Source organism: Coregonus clupeaformis, chromosome 37, assembly GCF_020615455.1.
Source record: "Coregonus clupeaformis isolate EN_2021a chromosome 37, ASM2061545v1, whole genome shotgun sequence".
Lineage (NCBI taxonomy): Eukaryota > Metazoa > Chordata > Actinopteri > Salmoniformes > Salmonidae > Coregonus > Coregonus clupeaformis.
Window position 1 is genome coordinate 30967655 of NC_059228.1, and position 22676 is coordinate 30990330.

Genomic DNA, 22676 nt, shown 5'->3' on the forward strand with positions numbered 1-22676 from the left:
CCCAATCTGGGACTCATTGTCCCACAAAAGTATATAATGAGTAATTATGGTCATGATATCAGACACAATCCTGGCATCCAAGGTTATATTTTTTAAACATTAAAATTCAGAAGTTTCTATTCAAACCAATTCCGATATAAGTGTTAGTATCCTAACACATTAAAATACCTAAAATAAATGCAACTTTGTTTTAAGCATAATATCTAGGACATGTTGAGAATAGTGTCAACATCTTTAACTCACATAACTTCTTTACCATATCACATGTAGTATAACAATCAAAAGACTCAATATCAATATCTAATCCATTAATTGCAGTGTCAACATCTTTAGTTATTAACATATTAATAACTTATTCAGATTACTCAGTCAGCTTACAACTCATAATCATAATCAAATTATTTACCCAAAATTTAGAATGACAATTCTTAGTTAGTCACCTTCGTTCATCACTCAAAGTTAAAACTCTCACCTTGGCACATATTGAAATTGGCAGAATGTACATTTATATTATTCATAATTCTAGCATTAGCTTCCTCATAATGAAGAATAACAACAGATCAGTATCTCAATGCATTCTTAGTCTAAATTACTATACATTTAGCAGTGTATAATCAACCTACTACCTCAAATAACAATCCCTTCCTCCCCGGCACTCAATCTTCTGGCGTGTCTTCATTATGTTCTTCAGATAGCTTCATAGTTCAACTTGGATTGCCCATGACAATGTCCCAATTCCAATGTCACACCTGAGCCGCCCCACCTCTACCTCTATTATGTTTTGTCCATTTTGCCAACCAGTATACCAAAACTATGAGACATGTTGTATTTGAATAGATCTCTCTTCCTGCCCACTCCACATGGACTCCTGTCACATTCTTGAGAGAAAAGGCATAAGAGAAAAGGCAGTTGATTGCTTTGATTGGATACTGGTTCTGATTCAGGTCTCCTGGTAGAGGTGGTGCTGAACAGGAATGTCTTCAACACCTTTGTTTCTCCCCTTCAGCCGGGTAGAGTTTTTATTTTTATTTTATTGAGGTTCACACCGTTCTGGACCGAATTATCTCTGCTATGCATCAAGACACCATCCGTAGTAACTTCGAGAAAGGACAAATCATAACAGTTTAGTTGAGTTAATTTCCAATCCAAAACATCCCTATAAGCATTGACTTATATGACAAATTATTATGTTTCACAAATAATTCTTAATACAAATTTCTAATACTTGATCCTGCTGCCTGATATATTTTTCTTTGAGGGGTGTCTGCATTCCAAAGCCTATCTGTATAAATGCCATATTGTTTCACATTCTCCCTTGAATTATCCCAAATTATATAACCCAATTGTTTTATTATAACACTCCTATATTTGCTCATAGTCTATTTGATATTACTCTGGCGTTTCCCTTTTCCTTGTTCCTATTCTAACATCTAATTGCTTACACTTCTCTCCTCATCCTGGTTGATTATAAAAAAATTTACATTCAGGATTTCCTAAATATGACAAACATTCTGCTGGGCAATATGGTCTTTCCGAGTTCCTTAGATGACAGAAGTTGTGGTTGAATCATAGCACAGTCCTGGTAACTGTGGAGATTTGGAACTACTGTTAATTATTTTAACAGAGATGTGGTGCATATTATACTATTTTCTTTATTTAATTTTATTGTACTCATCTATACAAGTCATTGTTTAACGGCTCCTTCCATTCCCTTTCTTCTGCATTTGGTATGGCTCTAACATGTACAGGGTTTAGTGCACTTTCCCAAGGAATAACTACTTCAACAACACTTCCCCCTGGAAATGTAACGCTAAGTACTACATCAAATAGTTTATCTATGTCTCAGGCTGTTATCCTTATGTCTATGATCCACCTGTCTTTTTCTTTCATTATCTTAAGGTGACACTACCCCATGTGACTTCCCCATAATGGTTCCTCCCACCCCAATAACCAGTTAACCCTCTTACTTTAATAGCGATCCCTTTTGGTATTCTAGTTATGGTTCCTGCTTGTGCAGGAATACACTTTCATCCTGTCTATATCTCTTCTATGTCTTGTTCTTCTGCTCTTTACTATTGTCAGTATCCCATTCCCCTTATTCTTAGGGAACTAGTCAAGGACAGAGAAATCAATGATGGGGATATCTGGTGCGTCTTGGATGTCTGAAATATCTTGAAGATCTAGAAGGCCTTAAAGGTCTCGAAGGTCTCGAAGGTCTCCCCTTCGCCAAGGGAATCAGCAAGAACACGTAGCTCATCAGTAGTTGGCATCCTCCCCCATCTCCTGATTCTCGCCAGCTCCAGCATCCTCAGCTCCCTCATCTCTAAGTCATCGGTTCCCTCGTGGTACTCTGGTACAATGGTTTAGATGATACCAGGTCGCCCTCCCCTCTATCCGTACAGCTGTTGGTGTAACCTGGATGACGATGTATGGTCACTTTAGCTGTTAACCTTCTTCCGTCACTAGGGTCCCCGGATCAGCCAGAGTCCCTCTCAATCCATCAACGTCGGTCTGCGAAGAGTGTCCTTCTACCAGCCTACCCATAGGGAAGCTCGGAGTTACTGCTGCAAAGACACACAAGCACAGACAAATACAAAAGAAAACAATGCCACCCAATGGCAGGGCCATCTTCCTCTCCTGGGGTTGGAACACTCCTACGGTGGAAAACATGGATCTAAATATTTGTCTCTGCCACTTTCACCATCATTGAGGTAGCCAACAACACCTGGTACAGGCCCCCCACCTAGGGTCTTTCCAGCTCTTTCTTCTGCAGTCTTTTACCGCCACATAGTCTCCAGGGTGCAGAAAATGCTCAAATTCTCCTGCTCAATTGGGCAGAGTTACCTTCACCCATGGGAAGAAAGTCTTAAGAATATTGTTAGGTAGGTGACACACAGTATGCTACTTATGTCTTCTCATCAGTCAGGAGAAGCCTTGAGATTATGCAGCGCACCTACTTGCAGCTTGTTGCAGTCCACACGTTTCATAGACAGGCCACCTCTACACCCTGCCTACTGCCTCCTATCACAAAAAAACATTTAATCTAACCCATAACACATTATTACTACTGCTCATATACTTAATACAACTTGCATATTTCCCCCAAAAAAACATTAAAACCCATATTTTACCCATGTAACCAATACTTCCCCCCTTTGGACACATGCCTCACATCGTGATTCATGTGTTCAAAAAGAAAACAACAACAATATTGCCTGTTGAACCAAAATAATAAATGAACTTAAAATGACAACCTTTGATAATATCTTAACCTAATTATATCCTCATAAGATTATTCAAGGACTATCCCTCATTCAGGACTAACTCTCTCACTTCATCCTTGTCCTGTTTGGAATGATATATAGGATTATTGCCAAATTATAAACTTCTTCATAATTATGAGTATTATAAATGACCCTTAACTCGGTATAATAAATTACCTTAAACTCATCATCCTATGTCACTCGGTTTTCCAGTGTGGGTGATCAAATCACACTAGAACGTCAGGACAAAGGCAAGAGGTCATTCAAACCTTTAAAATAAGTGTTTCATTCTATAGTAGACTAATCATTAACAACCGTCAAAACATTTCATAATTTTTGTATCCCAAGTGTACAGTAAGTCCTTAGTACAGCTCTTTTCAAAAGAAATCACATGTATTTACTTAAAACTCACTCAGTACATAAAACCTCAAATTACATGTGTTTGCCCCTTTTAGATATATAACTTCTATCCCGTGAAAAGAACCTATACAGCTAACATTTCATACTAAGTGGGTTGTTTGTGGTTATTTGAAAACCATATGGTAAAACAACAAACAAACAAAAAATGGCCAGGCCTTATTTATAGTCTCTGAAAATATTTCAAAGAAAAGAGAAAATCACTCCCCCCTTGTAAAAGTACACATTTAGTTAGTTTCCATTTTGATACCTCTTAACCAGTCCAAACAATTTACATTCGAAATTCTCACTCTCTATTGAATATACCAGTCCACATCTCCTGATCCCCCCCACTCAGAAAACCCTCAAAAACATCACTCGTGACTGCTCCCTTCCCCGGTGAATTCCACAATCCACTTCACATAAAAGGAAATAAAGTCTCATGAGATTTAAACCCCTAGGCTTTTCCCTAGTCGCACTGCTCCCACTCGATCACGCTTCGTGACTTCGAAAACTCAAATCCCCAAATATGCTATCTCTTGCCTCGTTGGTTGCACCTTCCCACATGCCCTGTGGCCCCTCTTCTACCAAACCAGTTTACTAATGTGATGATGGTCTGGTCCATCTTCTGTGGACATGCCCCTTCCTGAACTATTATTAGTCCCTCTGATATGCATTTAATTTGGACCCCCATTCTACACAGTGCATCTCTTCCTAATAGATTAACTGGAGTTTGTTCTGATACTAATATAGGTATACATGTAGCTTTTTCCTGCTTCTTATTTTACTGGAACTGTCATATGTATTAATTGCGTTTGTCATGAAAATTCTACTGTTTGTGCATCTTTGCCTGACATGGGGAGGTGAGAGGCATAATTTGGACTTACACATGAGTAAGTTGCTCCAGAATCTATCATCATTGGTGGGCCTCTATTATTCCCCTGAACCTGCAGCATAGGTTCTTCATCAGCCTGCATAGTTACTGCCACTAGCTGACCCTGCCCTTTAGGATTCCCTGGGCATCCCTAGTATCCATGATTTGGTCCTCCCCACGGGTTCACTGGGCCCTGTGGAGCCTGTGTCTAAGACTGCTGCCATTCAGCTAAGTTGGGCCCATTTCCTTGCCAATTACCCTGTTGTGGTTGCCTAGGCCCCCACGGCTTGGTAGGACAATCCCTTCTCATATGTCCTGATTGATTGCACCCCCAGCAGACACCTGGTCTTCTTGGTCCACCATTCTGGTGTGTTTGATGCTGTGGTTGGTACCATTGATTCTACGGGTCCATTTTCATTATTCTTATTTTGCCACTGTCCAGGGGATTGTTGTGTGTACATATTTACTATTAATACGGCAGGACCTCCTCAGCCCTGCTGTTGAGGCGGTGGTTTTTTGCCTCCATGGATGACAGGTGCCATGGCGCCCTCTTCTGTGGTCCTCTGTAGCTCAGCTGGTAGAGCACGGCGCTTGTAACGCCAAGGTAGTGGGTTCGATCCCCGGGACCACCCATACACAAAAATGTATGCACGCATGACTGTAAGTCGCTTTGGATAAAAGCGTCTGCTAAATGGCATATTATTATTATATTATTTATTTATTATTCTGGCAGCGCCGGAGCGATCACTGGGGCTTGTGTTTTCTCTCTGTCTTCTCTTGTTATTCCTTCCAGCTTCATCTGTCTCAGTCTTCTCTGAATGTCCCTCTCATCTACTATCTTTCCTTCTTCCCAAAAAAATTCCAAAATGTCTCTCTCCTTCACTCTCTTCCTCTTTCTTTTCTCCCCTTTCTCTCCTGTTTTATAGTTCTTTATTAGGGTATCCATTTCCTCACACACTGTTACATCAAATGTTCCCTCCTTTGGCCATTTAGTTGCTATTTTCCTGGTTCTTTTTTCCCATTTATCAGAGATTTTACCAATCTCTTTACTATTTTCTGGGAATCTTCTCTTCATGATTGCTACTGGTGTTCCTGCCATCTCTACTCCCTGTGTTCTTGGTCTCCCTGTATGGTTCAGTGTCTATAGTAGGGTGCAAGGTAAATTATTCCTGTTAACTTTCTCAGCTAAACGTTTTTATATCCCTCAGTTAATGGTATTCTTTTTCCTAATATATCTTCATACTCTTCTTCTTTCCAAAAATTTGATTTTATCCCTTGCTTTTCTTTTAATATTCTTCTTATCCTTTGTTCCCTTGTCTCTTCTCAAACCTATAAAATAGCCCCCTCACTTTCCTGTCCCTAGGTATTTTCCCAGTAGTCTATTCATTCTAGGTCGCTAGACCACCCCCTATTCACCCCTAATCATATTCACGTTTCTATTTTCTTTAATCTAGGTTTTTCGTATCTAACTTCCTATACCTTATTTTCCTGTCTTTCAGTATATCTATATCATACGTTATTATTTTTATATTTCCCGTCACTGTGTAATCCACTATTCTATCTCCACTTATCCTATACATAAATGCGGCTGGTTCTCGTTCTAATCTTCGTCTTGGCATTTATTCCCTAACTCATCCTCTTTTGTCTTTCTCTTTTACTTGTCTATATCTGGACAGCTAGTCCCTATCCTAAATTCTCCTACCTAGATTTCTATTATTACTATCATCCTGGTCCTATTACTGAATCAATGACATAGGTAATAGCTGTTTCCCATTAGCTTGTGCCTTTTCCTGATAATGTTATAATTGTAGCTTATTGGATTACTTTAGTTAAAATATAATTGTGTTGTTTAACAAATCTAGACCCCACAATAAATTGGTGCTATCCCATCAGCATAATAGTTAAAGCTACTTGCAATCCACTGGTCCACGTAACGAAAACAAATGATAGTTTTAGAATTAATTAACTATTTGCATACGTCACTGGTGTTACGCAAACTTATAGAATAAAGTAATAACAATTACAATTAGTCAAATAAATGTTTTCCATTCAACTATTCAGACTTCTGCTTCAAATGTCTCTTACGTACTCACTGGACTGTCTCTCTTTTACCCGCGAACTAGAACATGGCATTAGTAAAGTCTATTCACAAACCACCCATAACTAATAGTATATTTGCATTCATATTACTAAATGACATTACTTTCCTTTCAGTCTACCCAAACAATTCATCGTTGCAATTCTAACTTCCCTATTAAATCACTTTCCTTAGTTATCAATTCAAATCATTGCCACAGCTCTATCGCAATTGCCAGTCCGCTATTAAATGTATGTAACTGTCTTTTCTGATTAGGCTCTAATTAATAAAACAAATTCTTGCTATATTTGACAAGCATACATTTAATTCATATCCATATTCAATTCAATAGTCCACATTACAACTCTATTCTCAGTAGTTTTTAAACTATCAACTCATTAGGCAACACAAAAAATGACTCTCTTACTCCTCCCACTATTCCTGTTGAATAAGTGAGTCGTTCAATTCGAACCCCGTAAACTACTAAATCTCAGTCTTACATCACAAAATCAACACTGACTGTATAAATCTACACAACCCATAACCATAGTTGAACTATAATCAGAAAATCTAGATTTTAGTCAGTAATGCAGGATCTATGCTTTATTGAAATGACAAGTAAATCCTCCTTTATTCCAATTATAATGATCTGTAGTCTTAGCATCTGGCACATACCACACTTATTAGAAAATAGCTTTACAGGACATCTCACAAGCTGAAAGGGAAGGATTTAGCAGTCAACGAGTCAAATCTACATTCATTAATTTGGAAACAGATCTAACGAATTTAATCAAATGGATTATGTTTTTTCCCCCTAATATACTAAAATTCCTTTACAATATCACCTCTGCTCCAGAATGATAGATAGTTATTATAAAGCTTAATCTTATTTCTATCAAATGATCTATGTACTGTCTCCCACCCCTCACGTACATCTACGTTTCGGGTGCGCAAGTCAGCATTTATATATTATTCCACTTTTATCCAATCTCTAGTAATCAATTACCCGCACATAACATTCATCATATTTTAATATATTCATATCAACCAAACCATTCGTATTTCTAATGACTATTTATTGCCACAAGTTAGTTTACCATAATCTAGTCCCAGCGGAACATCAACTGTAACTACCTAGACCCCTGCCCTCAGTCATAGACTCCTCCTAGAATCCTATAGACTGGTCACTATTCCCTGAACTAACATCTCACAATATTCTATGACAGGCAATGTTTTTACAAACCCCAAGATATCATTATATCAACAGTTTATTCTCCAAACTTCAGATTAACTCATTCCCATATTCACACGACTCTCATAGCACATTCACACAACGCTATTTCCCAACACACAATCAATATTCGTACAACCTAAAGGAAAATGTTATTCTATTACAGTGCCCAAATTTGGAATGTTAACCCTATCAACATTTGACATTTCACTATGGTCAATTTTACCATAATCCTACATTACATCTAAATTTCCCAAATATAATGACCCCCTAAAAGCTTGACCGAAATACAAGGTGTTGACGTCATATGATCACCCCCGTACACGTGACCTGTTCCTCCAACAAGATTACTCATACCCCTCCTGATAAAGACTCCGTTAATAAATGAATATCCACATAATATTAATTATCCTCTTCCTAATGCAAGATTGGGCTTGCCTTTTCTCCACCAGCCTTAGATGCTTCAAACGATCTAAAATATTGTCCCTTTCCTGACACTTCCTCCACAAAGAAAAGGCTATTATTTGCAGGATTTATTTTTATTGTCCGATCACTCACACAGATAAGCAGCCACTCGTGCTTAAATGAATCAGACGGAAGAACAAATGTATCAGACGTTTGAACAAAGCTAATTGATCAAACTGACCAAATGAGCAACCTGAATGAGACAGATGAAACATACAACTTAATCACAATTGAATGAACCACAGCCGCTCAAGCAAACCATTCCCCCGTACGAGATGAGCAGACCTACTCTATCTAATTATTTCTCTATACTTTGAAGCCCTGGTGGCTGTTCACAACCGTCCACCTACCTGAGATGACCGGCGCGGTGGTGTCACCTACTCAGGATGACCTACTTTTTTACCCGATTGGCCCTGTCTAACTTTTGCATCACCACACACAGGATTATGCACACCTACCCGAGCAGACCTCTAACAATAAACTCCACTTTAGAGCGGTACCGTAGGCCCTCTCAATCTTATGTCCAACTCTTGGCTAGCCTCCTGCCAATTCAGTCCTCTGGAGTGCTAACCCTAGCTCTCCACAGCGGTACCACAGGATTTAACTTATTTACACTTATCAACAATAACATTGCATGCATGCTTTTTCTCATTCCAACAAAAACTCAGTACTTTTGCTAAATGTATTCCTTAATGCTGGAGAGACCCCTCAGATTCAGCTTGATCGAAACACACAGCTTTTCTATGCTAGAAGTAAGAACGTCGCTTACCTTTATTTAACAGTAGCCACTGTATCTGTGTGATTCGTCAAAACCTCCTCTGATGGCGAAGCACTCAACAATCTCTTCCCAGTCCCATCTGGGGTGCCAATTATGTTGTGGAAAATAATCACTATACTTTATTAAAATTAAAGTTCTTCCAGAGTTTTTGTAGAATCAAGATTTGACTTTATTAAAATGTCAACAAAGCCAGGCTAGTCTGCAGAGTAGCCCATTTTCTCTCTCTTTGCTCCCCCTCTATATAGTCTCATTCACACACATCCTAGCTTAAAATCCCTCCCTCTTCAGTTTCCCGCTCTCTATCGCTCCGCCCACTTCCTTTGTCTATGATGGCGGCTAAATTCAACTTGTATTCAGTTCAGAATCAATAGTAATACAATCAATCAATCCCTTATCTTGCAAAAACACTCATGTTTAGTTTAAACTCTGTTCAACCCCAGCTTTCCTGAGCTTGACCTGAAGATTAATTGTTGGACATGACAGGTTCACACTTAATCTTTCAAACACACCCAAACCTACTCCTCTTCCCCTCCCACCACGCTGCAATTACTCATGACTAGTCTAAATGCTGTTCAACTTTGGCTCCGCTCTCAGAACCTTTGTTTGATGAGAGATGCATTTGGCAACAGTCTGGTTTCAGTCTCTGATAAGGTAAGACAGCCATGGATTTAGGTAAGAGTGAGCAATTCGACCCTAGGTCAAATCCCCATTTCACACAATCACAAGCCCAGTGAAAGGAACCATTCTTAGTTCTTGCCTAGCAACAGAGACGTCCGTGATTTAACGTTGTTTAGCACATAGTTCACTAAAAAATCTCCCTCAAGCAATAGTCAATCATGAGGCATCAAAGCCAAAGGAACTGAATAATTTTAAGAAATGCTATAGATGGAAGGAAAGTCGTTTCGAAACCTACCAAAAAACAATTAGGCAACAACAAATTCAATCCCTTTTAGACAACTTCCTGGACAAAACGTTCCACTGTAATAGTGAAGGTGTAAACTTGGCAGTAGAAAACCTAAACATTATATTTGACCTCTCAGCTTCCCTATCAAATCTAAAAATCTCTAACAGAAAACCAAAGAAAAGTAACAACAATGACAAATGGTTTGATGAAGAATTCAAAAACCTAAGAAAGAAATTGAGAAACCTATCCAACCAAAAACATAGAGACCCAGAAAACCTGAGCCTATGCCTTCACTATGGTGAATCAATAAAACAATACAGAAAAATAAGGAACAGCATGTAAGAAATCAGCTCAATGTAATTGAAGAATCTATAGACTCTAACCACTTCTGGGAAAATTGGAAAACACTAAACAAACAACAACACGAAGAGCTATCTATCAAAAACGGAGATGTATGGGTAAACCACTTCTCCAATCTTTTTGGCCCTATAACAAAGAACAAACAGCAAAAAAATATACATGATCAAATGCAAATCTTAGAATCAACTATTAAAGACTACCAGAACCCACTGTATTATCCAATTACATTGAATGAACTACAGGACAAAATACAAAACCTTCAACCCAAAAAGGCCTGTGGTGTTGATGGTATCCTCAATGAAATTATAAAATATACAGACCACAAATTCCAACTGGCTATACTTAAACTCTTTAACATCATCCTTAGCTCTGGCATCTTCCCCAATATTTGGAACCAAGGACTGATCACCCCAATCCACAAAAGTGGAGACATATTTGACCCAAATAACTACTGTGGGACATGCGTCAACAGAAACCTTGGGAAAATCCTCTGCATTATCATTAACAGCAGACTAGTTAATTTCCTCAGTGAAAACAAGGTACTGAGCAAATGTCAAATTGGCTTTTTACCAAATTACCGTACAACAGACCATGTATTCACCCTGCACACCCTAATTAACAAACAAAACAAAACAAAGGCAAAGTCTTCTCATGCTTTGTTGATTTCAAAAAAGCTTTTGACTCAATTTGGCATGAGGGTCTGCTATACAAATTTATGGAAAGTGGGGTTGGGGGGAAAGCATACAACATTATAAAATCCATGTACACAAACAACAAGTGTGCGGTTAAAATTGGCAAAAAACACACACATTTCTTTCCACAGGGCCGTGGGGTGAGACAGGGATGCAGTTTAAGCCCCACCCTCTTCAACATATATATCAACTAATTGGCGAGGGCACTAGAACAGTCTGCAGCACCCGGCCTCACCCTACTAGAATCTGAAGTCAAATGTCTACTGTTTGCTGATGATCTGGTGCTTCTGTCACCAACCAAGGAGGGCCTACAGCACCACCTAGATCTTCTGCACAGATTCTGTCAGACCTGGGCCCTGACAGTAAATCTCAGTAAGACAAAAATAATGGTGTTCCAAAAAAGGTCCAGTTGCCAGGACCACAAATACAAATTCCATCTAGAGCACACAAAAAACTATACATACCTCGGCCTAAACATCAGCGCCACAGGTAACTTCCACAAAGCTGTGAACGATCTGAGAGACAAGGCAAGAAGGGCCTTCTATGCCATCAAAAGGAACATAAAATTTGACATACCAATTAGGATCTGGCTAAAAATACTTGAATCAGTTACAGAACCCATTGCCCTTTATGGTTGTGAGGTCTGGGGTCCGCTCACCAACCAAGAATTCACAAAATGGGACAAACACCAAATAGAGACTCTGCATGCAGAATTCTGCAAAAACATCCTCTGTGTACAATGTAAAACACCAAATAATGCATGCAGAGCAGAATTAGGCCAATACCCGCTAATTATCAAAATCCAGAAAAGAGCCATTAAATTCTATAACCACTTAAAAGGAAGCGATTCCCAAACCTTCCATAACAAAGCCATCACCTACAGAGAGATGAACTTGGAGAAGAGTCTCCTAAGTAAGCTGGTCCTGGGGCTCTGTTCACAAACACAAACAGACCCCACAGAGCCCCAGGACAACAACAACAACACAATTAGACCCAACCAAATCATGACAAAACAAAAAGAGAATTACTTGACACATTGGAATGAATTAACAAAATAACAGAGCAAACTAGAATGCTATTTGGCCCTAAACAGAGAGTACCCAGTGGCAGAATACCTGACCACTGTGACTGACCCAAACTTAAGGAAAGCTTTGACTATGTACAGACCCAGTGAGCATAGCCTAGCTATTGAGAAAAGCAGCTGTAGGCAGACCTGGCTCTCAAGAGAAGACAGGCTATGTGCACACTGCCCACAAAATGAGGTGGAAACTGAGCTGCACTTCCAAACCTCCTGCCAAATGTATGACCATATTAGAGACACATATTTCCCTCAGATTACAGAGATTCACAATGAATTCGAAAAAAAAAAAACCAATTTTGATAAACTCCCTTTTATCTACTGGGTGAAATACCACAGTGTGCCATCACAGCAGCAAGATGTGTGACCTGTTGCCACAATAAAAGGGCAACCAGTGAAGAACAAACACCATTGTAAATACAACCCATATTTATGTTTATTTATTTTCCCATTTGTACTTTAACTATTTGCACATTGTTACATCACTGTATATATACATAATATGACATTTGAAATGTCTTTATTCTTTTGGAACTTCTGAGTGTAATGTTTACTGTTAATATTTATTGTTTATTTCATTTTTGTTTACTATCTACTTCACTTGCTTTGGCAATGTTAACATATGTTTCCCATGCCAATAAAGCCCTTAAATTGAAATTGAAATTGAATTGAGAGAGAGAGAGAGAGAGAGAGAGAGAGAGAGAGAGAGAGAGAGAGAGAGAGAGAGAGAGAGAGAGAGAGAGAGAGAGAGAGAGAGAGAGAGAGAGAGAGAGAGAGAGAGAGAGAGAGAGAGAGAGAGAGAGAGAGAGACACTGTGTGTGTCTGCACCATTCTGTCTAGATCTGACACCCTTTGTGTTTTTTGGAGCAGTGGACCAGGGGCAAGGACTCGGCCTGTAGAATTATGAATCTGGCTTTTCCACCACAATGGCTGTGAGATGCATTCAACTGATGGAGTTGCCTATTTTAATCTAGTGGTTTCCGTCCCAGCTCCACTCTGCTGACCCTATTCTAGATCATTCCATAGATCACTATAATAAAGCACTGTGACCAATAGGAGGGTCACACTTTGATTAAGCTCCATGCTATTATGCAAACAGCAAAAACTGGAATGCACCTTTGAATATTGCTTACATTAAAAAAATAGCTTTTGGTGGTGGACCCACTCTTTGATATGCAAGTATGTAATACAGTAGCAGAATAAGGAGAATGGATTTGTATGGAGCTCTAAATTCATACTCAATATCTGTGGCTTCCTGCACACACACACACACACACACACACACACACACGTACAAAGACACACACTTGGAATGGTATAGCTGTCTCATCTGGGCCGCCGGCCATTTTTCTCATACTTACAGTACAGGGCTGCATCTTTTAGGACAGGGCTTGTCAGCTGAAGCTGAAAATGAGGCAAGTGACTTCCCTATCATTATACTGTAAATTATGGAAAATATTTTTTGGGTTTGGGTTATGGCTTCAACAGGTGTGTGTGTGTGTTTTAGTGCAATAACATAGACACAATCCTGTGTGTGAATAACACATTGGATGGAAAAAACGCATTGAGCTAGCTGTTGCAGTGTGAAAGGGAGCAGTTGTTGACATGGGATGTGCGTGTGAGTGCCTCTGGCCAGGTTCCTGGTCTGCAGCTATCAAAGAGGACCAACTTTCTCCCCAGGCAGGAGAAGAACTCACACTCAATGCCTCTTCTTTCCTTCTCTCTTCTTTTGTGGGTTTTCTCTGCACTCCGTGGGGTCTGTTAATACCATCACAATTATTCCTGCTGTAACCCTTGTCATCATCAAACGGAGACTGCAAAAGTGAAGAATGCAGGTGTGAATACTCTCCGTACTCTCCCATGTGTATTAACTCTCCCATCTGGTCTGGGACCCAAGGCACACCAAGCACACTCATCAAAAGCATACAACATTCACTTTGAAAAGAGAATAAATGGCCACTCTAAAATGTGCAGTTTTGTCACACAACACAATGCCACAGATGTCTCATGTTTTGAGGGAGCGTGCAATTGGCATGCTGACTGCAGGAATGTCCACCAGAGCTGTTGCCAGAAAATGTTATGCTCGTTTCTCTACAATAAGCCTCCTCCAACTTTGTTTTAGGGAATTTGGCAGTACGCCCAACCAGCCTCACAACCGCAGACCACGTGTAACCACACCAGCCCACGACCTCCACATCCGCCTTCTTCACCTGCAGGATCATCTGAGACCAGCCAACCAGACAGCTGATGAAACTGTGGGTTTGTTAGCATAACCAAAGATGTTCTGCACAAACTGTCAGAAACCGTCTCAGGGATGCTCATCTGCGTGTTTGTCGTCCTCACCAAGGTCTTGACCTGACTGCAGTTCGGCATCGTAACCGACTACAGTGGGCAAATCCTCACCTTCGATGGCCACTGGCATGCTGGAGAAGTGTGCTCTTCATGGATGAATCCCGGTTTAAACTATACCGGGCAGATGACAGACAGCGTGTATGGGATCGTGTGGACAAGCAGTTTGCTGATGTCAACGTTGAGAACAGAGTGCCCTATGGTGGCTGTGGGGTTATGGTATGGGCAGGCAGGCAGGCATAAGATACGGACAACGAACACAATTGCATTTGATCGATGGCAATTTTAATGGACAGAGATACGGTGACGAGATCCGGAGACCCATTGTTGTGCCATTCATCCGCTGCCATTACCTCATGTTTCAGCATGATAATGCACGGCCCCATGACGGGAGGATCTGTACACAATTCCTGAAAGCTAAAAATGTCCCAGTTCTTCCATGGCCTGCATACTAACCTCAACTCTAACCTTAACCACACTGCTAACCTTATGCCTAACCCTAACCTTAAATTAAGACCAAAAAGCAAATGTTTGTTTTCATGAATTCGAATGATATAACCAATTTGGACTTTGTGACTGTGGTAACTAGTGACACAACCATATTACATGTTAATATCTTTGCTGTGAGTGAGACAATTATATATTTTTGGCACAAAGGTGATAATGAAAGTGTCTTTTTAGATATTTTGAAATTGGACTTCTCTATTGGGCAATCTATGGAATTGTCATTTTAGGAAAAATCGGTCTCGAAAACAATTACTGGAAAAATGCAATGGATATTTTTGGCACAAATGTGATAATGAAAGTGTATTTTTAGTCATTTTGAAACTGGCTCTCTGAGCACTGTAGAAAGCGTGATTCCAGACCAGAACCCTGGCCCCCTGGTGGGGAGTGGCAACTCCGAGCAAGGACATGGAGAAAAGAGCGATATGTAAATATGTCAATTTACAAAAATGTGCTATACGGTTGCGTGGCTGGCGCGCAAGAGCGTATGAAACGCCATCCTCTCTTGCGGTTGTCAAACTGTGTTTTATACCACTGTGTCTTACCGACCACAAATATCAACTGTAGTCTATTAACATTCATATCGAGAATCGATAACTTTCCAAAACAGATTCCCACTGTGGAGCCAACAAGATAAGTTATCATCACCTGGCCATATTGAGGTTGCATATTTGCCTCTAGCTGGAACACTGACCGGACAGCTGTCGGATTTGTGTCAGGACTCCCAGTTTATTTCTCTTTCCCACCGTCCACCTACAACCCATCTTGGGTGGCCCGTCAGCCCTGGAGGGCGCAAGTGGAGCGATGAGCGGCGCCGTGCGCTCGGTTCGGAAGGGCATCTCGTGTCCGTTCCAGGACCCGAACTGCACGCGCATCGTGGAGACGCTCTCCTCCTGGAACGATACGGGGGTCAATGAGTACCGGCTGGTGGACCTGCCATCTGTTACCACCTCTGTAAGTGTTTCACCTGTTTATTATAACCCAGGTTGAAGTAGCCTGATCATTCATGCAGGACATGCGTTTGGTTTGATTGTGATTGTAAGACTGTGCTATGTTTGTAATGATAACTGATTGCTGTTCCTCATGTCAAATTATTTATTTCAATGACTGATGCAGCTATAATTTCTGAATGACATTGCCTTGTCTTGTTCAGAAATAATACATAATTCAGATTGACATCCACAACAAAAATAACATATATTTTTGCATGATAGGCACATTACAGAGAATCTGCTCAGGAAAAAAAGCTATTTCTTGACAGCTGTCCTGAAATGCCTGAATAACATTCTTCTCTTGGGGCAGATCTGACTTATCAAAAATGATTATTCATTCACCCTGCAATACAGAGTGTTCTGTTTTACAGTGACTCTAGAGAATGGAAAGTAAGAAAGATGTGCATTACATTACATTTACAGTCATCTGTACATCAATAATAATTCACAGCAATGATTCAGATGGGCTCACATACCTCAGCCGCACTCTACCCAAGGCTACCATGGTGCTCTATTGATTTGGCACCTACTTGCAAACCCTTTATTGATGGCCCATTTCCATGCTACTGGCTAGTGCCTTTATTCACTGTTTGTGGGTTAAAATGTATTTATTAAAGAATCAGGAGCAAAGGGGTACCTTTTAAAGGGTAAACAGATTGGTTAATGCTCAATTCAGATAGTGCTGTTCAACTGAAGCCTCTTTAAGATGCTGGTTATCGGTTATTTGTGATGAAGTGACTAACGTTGTCTCTGTCTCTCTCTCTTTCTCACTCTCTCTCGGTGTCTGTTTCTCTCTTCAGGTGTATGTGCATGTCTGTCATACTTATTTTTGTGGTATTTAGTGTAAATGTCTATCTTACATTCTGATCTCTTACTAAATGGTCTTACAGAATGTTACCCACAGTGTAAATACTAATGCTGGTCTTATTACCAAAGGGACAATGAGGTACAGAGACCTTTCAGTGGGTAGATATCACCTGCCACCTTCGATGAAATATCAAGTACATTCTGATGGCATTTCCGTGTTGTTAGTCTGTCCCAGTCCCTGAGATGACACAGCTATGAGGGATGGATTCAGAAAAGGGATGTCTGAGCATCACAATTAGACAGCACAACTTCAGTCAGAACCTTCCTGTCAGATGGCTGACTCATTTTAGCCTCCCCCTCCTGATTTCCCTCCAACACGCAATATTTAATCGGGTTTATTGTTATCTTAGCTCAACATGCAGAACTGTATCAAATCCTCTCTCAATATTCTAAAAATGCAGATTCCTGCATTTCCAGATTTTGTTTGTTTGTCCATTCATTCTGGGGTTTATGGTTTTGATTTTGGGCACGCACTCAAACCGCCGTCATCCCCTTTCCAGAGAGAACTCCCCTCGGCATGCACAGACAGGTGCTGAGTGGCTCGAGCATTACTAGACATAGTTGGGTTTTGCATAGAAAGAGCACTTAATTGATGTTGTGGAACAATAGCAAGACTCCCTTACCAAAAAAAAGAGGCTTCTGGCAAACAGTTGTGGCAAATCTTTGGCAAATTTGCAGCAAGCTCATATTTTCACATCCAAATTAGTTTTGTGGCAAACTGTTGCAGCAAATTGTGGCGACTTGTGAATTTCTGGCAAACAATTCTGGGAAACTTGTGGCGAACATTCTACTGTTTGCTGCAAATTAGATCCGCTTTTTGTTTACTTTGTGTATTAACATTTACATTTACATTTATTAACAACATTGAAATGTTGTATCTATATAAACAAAATCACATAACTTTAAATGAACTTGCTTCTCACTAAGAAAACTAAACTAAACATAATACATGCACTAAATATACTAAACAACGTGTATTCAATGTCTTAAAAGATACAAATTAATACAATACAACTTCAAATCATCAGCATGCTAATGTCGAAAAGAGCAAAGACTGAATATTTCCCAAATGAATTGTTTCTTTAATATTTTTAGGTAGCTACAACATTTAACATCAAATCAAATCAAAATGTATTGGTTGTGTACACAGATTTGCAGATGTGATTGCAGGTGCAGCAAAATGCTTATGTTTCTAGCTCCAACAGTGCAGTAATATCTAGAAACAATACAATAACCAAAGTCTTTGATAAAAAAAAATAAAAAAAATACAAGAACGAGCAATATCAAAACCAGCAAGGTCAGAGTCCAGAATATATATATGGTGCTAGCTATGCACATTTGTGTGGGAACATCAAAAACGATCCAATCTTAGCTTTAGAATGTACAGTCGTGGTCAAAATGTTTGAGAATGACACAAGTATTGGTCTTCACAAAGTTTGCTGCTTCAGTGTTTTTAGATATTTTTGTCAGATGTTACTATGGTATACTGAAGTATAATTACAAGCAATCCATAAGTGTCAAAGGCTTTTATTGACAATTACATTAAGTTATGCAAAGAGTCAATATTTGCAGTGTTGACCCTTCTTTTTCAAGACCTCTGCAATCCGCCCTGGCATGCTGTCAATTAACTTCTGGGCCACATCCTGACTGATGGCAGCCCATTCTTGCATAATCAATGCTTGGAGTTTGTCAGAATTTGTGGGTTTTTGTTTGTCCACCCGCCTCTTGAGGATTGACCACAAGTTCTCAATGGGATTAAGGTCTGGGAAGTTTCCTGGCCATGGACCCAAAATGTCGATGTTTTGTTCCCTGAGCCACTTAGTTATCACTTTTGCCTTATGGCAAGGTGCTCCATCATGCTGGAAAAGGCATTGTTCGTCACCAAACTGTTCTTGGATGGTTGGGAGAAGTTGCTCTCGGAGGATGTAAGAGCGTCTGCTAAATGACTAAAATGTAAATGTAAATGTACCATTCTTTATTCATGTCTGTGTTCTTAGGCAAAATTGTGAGTGAGCCCACTCCCTTGGCTGAGAAGCAAGCCCACACATGAATGGTCTCAGGATGCTTTACTGTTGGCATGACACAGGACTGATGGTAGCGCTCACCTTGTCTTCTCCGGACACGCTTTTTTCCAGATGCCCCAAACAATCGGAAAGGGGATTCATCAGAGAAAATGACTTTACCCCAGTCCTCAGCAGTCCAATCCCTGTACCTTTTGCAGAATATCAGTCTGTCCCTGATGTTTTTCCTGGAGAGAAGTGGCTTCTTTGCTGCCCTTCTTGACACCAGGCCATCCTCCAAAAGTCTTCGCCTCACTGTGCGTGCAGATGCACTCACACCTGCCTGCTGCCATTCCTGAGCAAGCTCTGCACTGGTGGTGCCCCAATCCCGCAGCTGAATCAACTTTAGGAGAAGGTCCTGGCGCTTGCTGGACTTTCTTGGGCACCCTGAAGCCTTCTTCACAACAATTGAACCTCTGTCCTTGAAGTTCTTGATGATCCGATAAATGGTTGATTTAGGTGAAATCTTACAACAGCAATATCCTTGCCTGTGAAGCCCTTTTTGTGCAAAGCAATGATGACGGCACGTGTTTCCTTGCAGGTAACCATGGTTAACAGAGGAAGAACAATGATTTCAAGCACCACCCTCCTTTTAAAGCTTCCAGTCTGTTATTCTAACTCAATCAGCATGACAGAGTGATCTCCAGCCTTGTCCTAGTCAACACTCTCACCTGTGTTAACGAGAGAATCACTGACATGATGTCACCTGGTCCTTTTGTGGCAGGGCTGAAATGCAGTGGAAATGTTTTTTGGGGATTAAGTTCATTTTCATGGCAAAGAGGGACTTTGCAATTAATTACAGTTCATCTGATCACTCTTCATAACATTTTGGAGTATATGCAAATTGCCATCATAAAAACTGAACAGCAGACTTTGTGAAAATTAATATTTGTGTCATTCTCAAAACTTTTGACCACGACTGTAGTCTGTGGGAGTCATTCAGGTAGGTATACACTGAGTTTACAAAACATTATGAACACCTACTCTTTCCATGACATAGACTGACCAGGTGAAAGTTATTATCCCGTTATTGATGTCAATTATTAAATCCACTTCAATCGGTGTAGATGAAGAGGAGGAGACAGGTTAAAGAAGGATTTTCAAGCCTTGAGAAAATTGAGACATGATTGTATATGTGTGCCATTCAAGAATGGTCCACCATCCACAACGACATCCAGCCAACTTGACACAACTGTGGGAAACATTGGAGTCAAAATGTGCCAGCATCCCAGTGGAACGCTTTCGACACCTTGTAGAGTCCATGCCCCGACGAATTGAGGCTGTTCTGGTGGCAAAAGGGGGGGAGGAGGGGGCGCAACTCAATATTAGGAGGGTGTTCTTAATGTTTTGTACACTCAGTGTATGTATGTGTGTATTTACAGTGAGGGGAAAAAATTATTTGATCCCCTGCTGATTTTGTACGTTTGCCCACTGACAAAGAAATGATCAGTCTATAATTTTAATGGTAGGTTTATTTGAACAGTGAGAGACAGAATAACAAAAAAAAAATCCAGAAAAATGCATGTCAAAAATGTTATAAATTAAGTATTTGACCCCCTCTCAATTAGAAAGATTTCTGGCTCCCAGGTGTCTTTTATACAGGTAACGAGCTGAGATTAGGCGCACACTCTTAAAGGGAGTGCTCCTAATCTCAGTTTGTTACCTGTATAAAAGACACCTGTCCACATAAGCAATTAATCAATAAGATTCCAAACTCTCCACCATGGCCAAGACCAAAGAACTCTCCAAGGATGTCAGGGACAAGATTGTTGTCACGCCCTGGCTCTGGGGACTCTCGTATGTTGAGCCAGGGTGTTAATTTCTAGGTTCTGTAATTCTATGTTGGCCAGGGTGGCTCCCAATCAGAGACGGCTGTAGCTCGTTGTCTCTGATTGGGAGCCATACTTAGGTAGCCGTTAGGCATTCATTTGGTGTGGTTTCTTGTTCCGTGTTGGTTGGTGTATGTAACCAGGGACGTCACGTTATCGTTTTGTTGTTTTGTTCGTGTGATCATTATTTAATAAATATGTTCGCATTCCACGCTGCGCCTTGGTTCTCTGTTCCCGACGATCGTGACAGAAGAAACCACCATACCTGGACCAAGCATCGTGTCCTGGAGCCAACGCCAGAGAGGACTTGGAAGCAGAAGAGCGAGAGTTGGGCGAGAACTATGGAGGCCTGGTCCACGAGGAGGAGAGACACCCAGAAAATGTTTAGGGGGGGCTCACGCCGTGGACGTCGGGGCAGCAGGAGGCCGCGATAGAGCGGTTAGTAGAGGAGGCCGCCAGGTTACGGGGGCCACTGGTCACAAAAGGGGAGGAAAGTGTAGAGGCACGGCGAGAGGTACTGGGGTGTGTTACCAGTCCGGTCCGGCCCGTTCCTGATCCCCGCGTAGGGCCAGTGGTGTGTGTCCCCAGTACAGTCCGGCCTGTTCCTGTCCCTCGTACCGAGCCTGTGGTGCGCGTCGCCAGCCCGGTCCGGCCTGCTCCCCGCACCCAGCCAGTGGTGCGCTGAGTCAGCCCAACTCGGCCCGTTCCTGCTCGCCGCACCAAGTCAGTGGTGTGCTTCGTCAGCCCGGTCCGGCCCGCTCCTGCTCCCCGCACCAAGTCAGTGGTGCGTTTCGTCAGCCCGGCTCGGCCCGTTCCTGCTCCCCACACCAAGCCAGTAGTGTGCGTCGTCAGTACGTGCCTGTTCCACCGGTGCCTGGGTCGGCACGGGTCAGCTGCGTCACGCCGGAGCTAGAGCAATCCGCTCCACCAGTGTTCAGTTCAGCTCCGGTCAGCAGGGCCAGACCGGACCAGGGGTACTTTGGGGGGTTAGAGAAGGAGTGGGGGTCATGTCCAGAGCCGGATCCGCCGCCGAGGCGGAGTGCCCACCCGGTCCCTCCCCTGTTGTGTTTGGTTGGCGCGGTCGGAGTCCGCGCCTTTGGGGGGGGGGGGTACTGTCACGCCCTGGCTCTGGGGACTCTTGTATGTTGAGCCAGGGTGTTAATTTCTAGGTTTTGTAATTCTATGTTGGCCAGGGTGGCTCCCAATCAGAGACGGCTGTAGCTCGTTGTCTCTGATTGGGAGCCATACTTAGGTAGCCGTTAGGCATTCATTTGGTGTGGTTTCTTGTTCCATGTTGCTTGGTGTATGTAACCAGGGACGTCACGTTATCGTTTTGTTGTTTTGTTCGTGTGATCATTATTTAATAAATATGTTCGCATTCCACGCTGCGCCTTGGTCCTCTGTTCCCAACGATCGTGACAATTGTAGACCTACACAAGGCTGGAATGGCCTACAAGACCATCACCAAGCAGCTTGGTGACAAGGTGACAACAGTTGGTGCGATTATTCACAAATGGAAGAAACACAAAATAACTGTCAATCTCCGTCGGCCTGGGGCTCCATGCAAGATCTCACCTCGTGGAGTTGCAATGATCATGAGAACGGTTAGGAATCAGCCCAGAACTACACGGGAGGATCTTGTCAATGATCTCAAGGCAGCTGGGACCATAGTCACCAAGAAAACAATTGGTAACACACTACGCCGTGAAGGACTGAAATCCTGTAGTGCCCGCAAGATCCCCCTGCTCAAGAAAGCACATATACAGGGCCGTCTGAAGTTTGCCAATGAACATCTGAATAATTCAGAGGAGAACTGAGTGAAAGTGTTGTGGTCAGATGAGACCAAAATGGAGCTCTTTGGCATCAACTCAACTCGCCGTGTTTGGAGGAGGAGGAATGCTGCCTATGACCCCAAGAACACCATCCCCACCGTCAAACATGGAGGTGGAAACATTAT

General features: G+C 41.5%; 1 protein-coding gene across 1 annotated transcript in view; it reads left to right on the plus strand.

Moving 5' to 3' along the window:
* The first annotated feature begins 15760 nt into the window (after nt 1–15760).
* The window catches only part of LOC121553565 (melanopsin-A-like), an 87422-nt gene continuing 80506 nt past the window's right edge, over nt 15761–22676 (plus strand). The window contains exon 1 of the mRNA XM_045211447.1: nt 15761–15925. Within this exon, the coding sequence (XP_045067382.1) occupies nt 15776–15925 (150 nt within the window). The 5' untranslated portion in view covers nt 15761–15775. The remainder of the gene's footprint in view (nt 15926–22676) is intronic.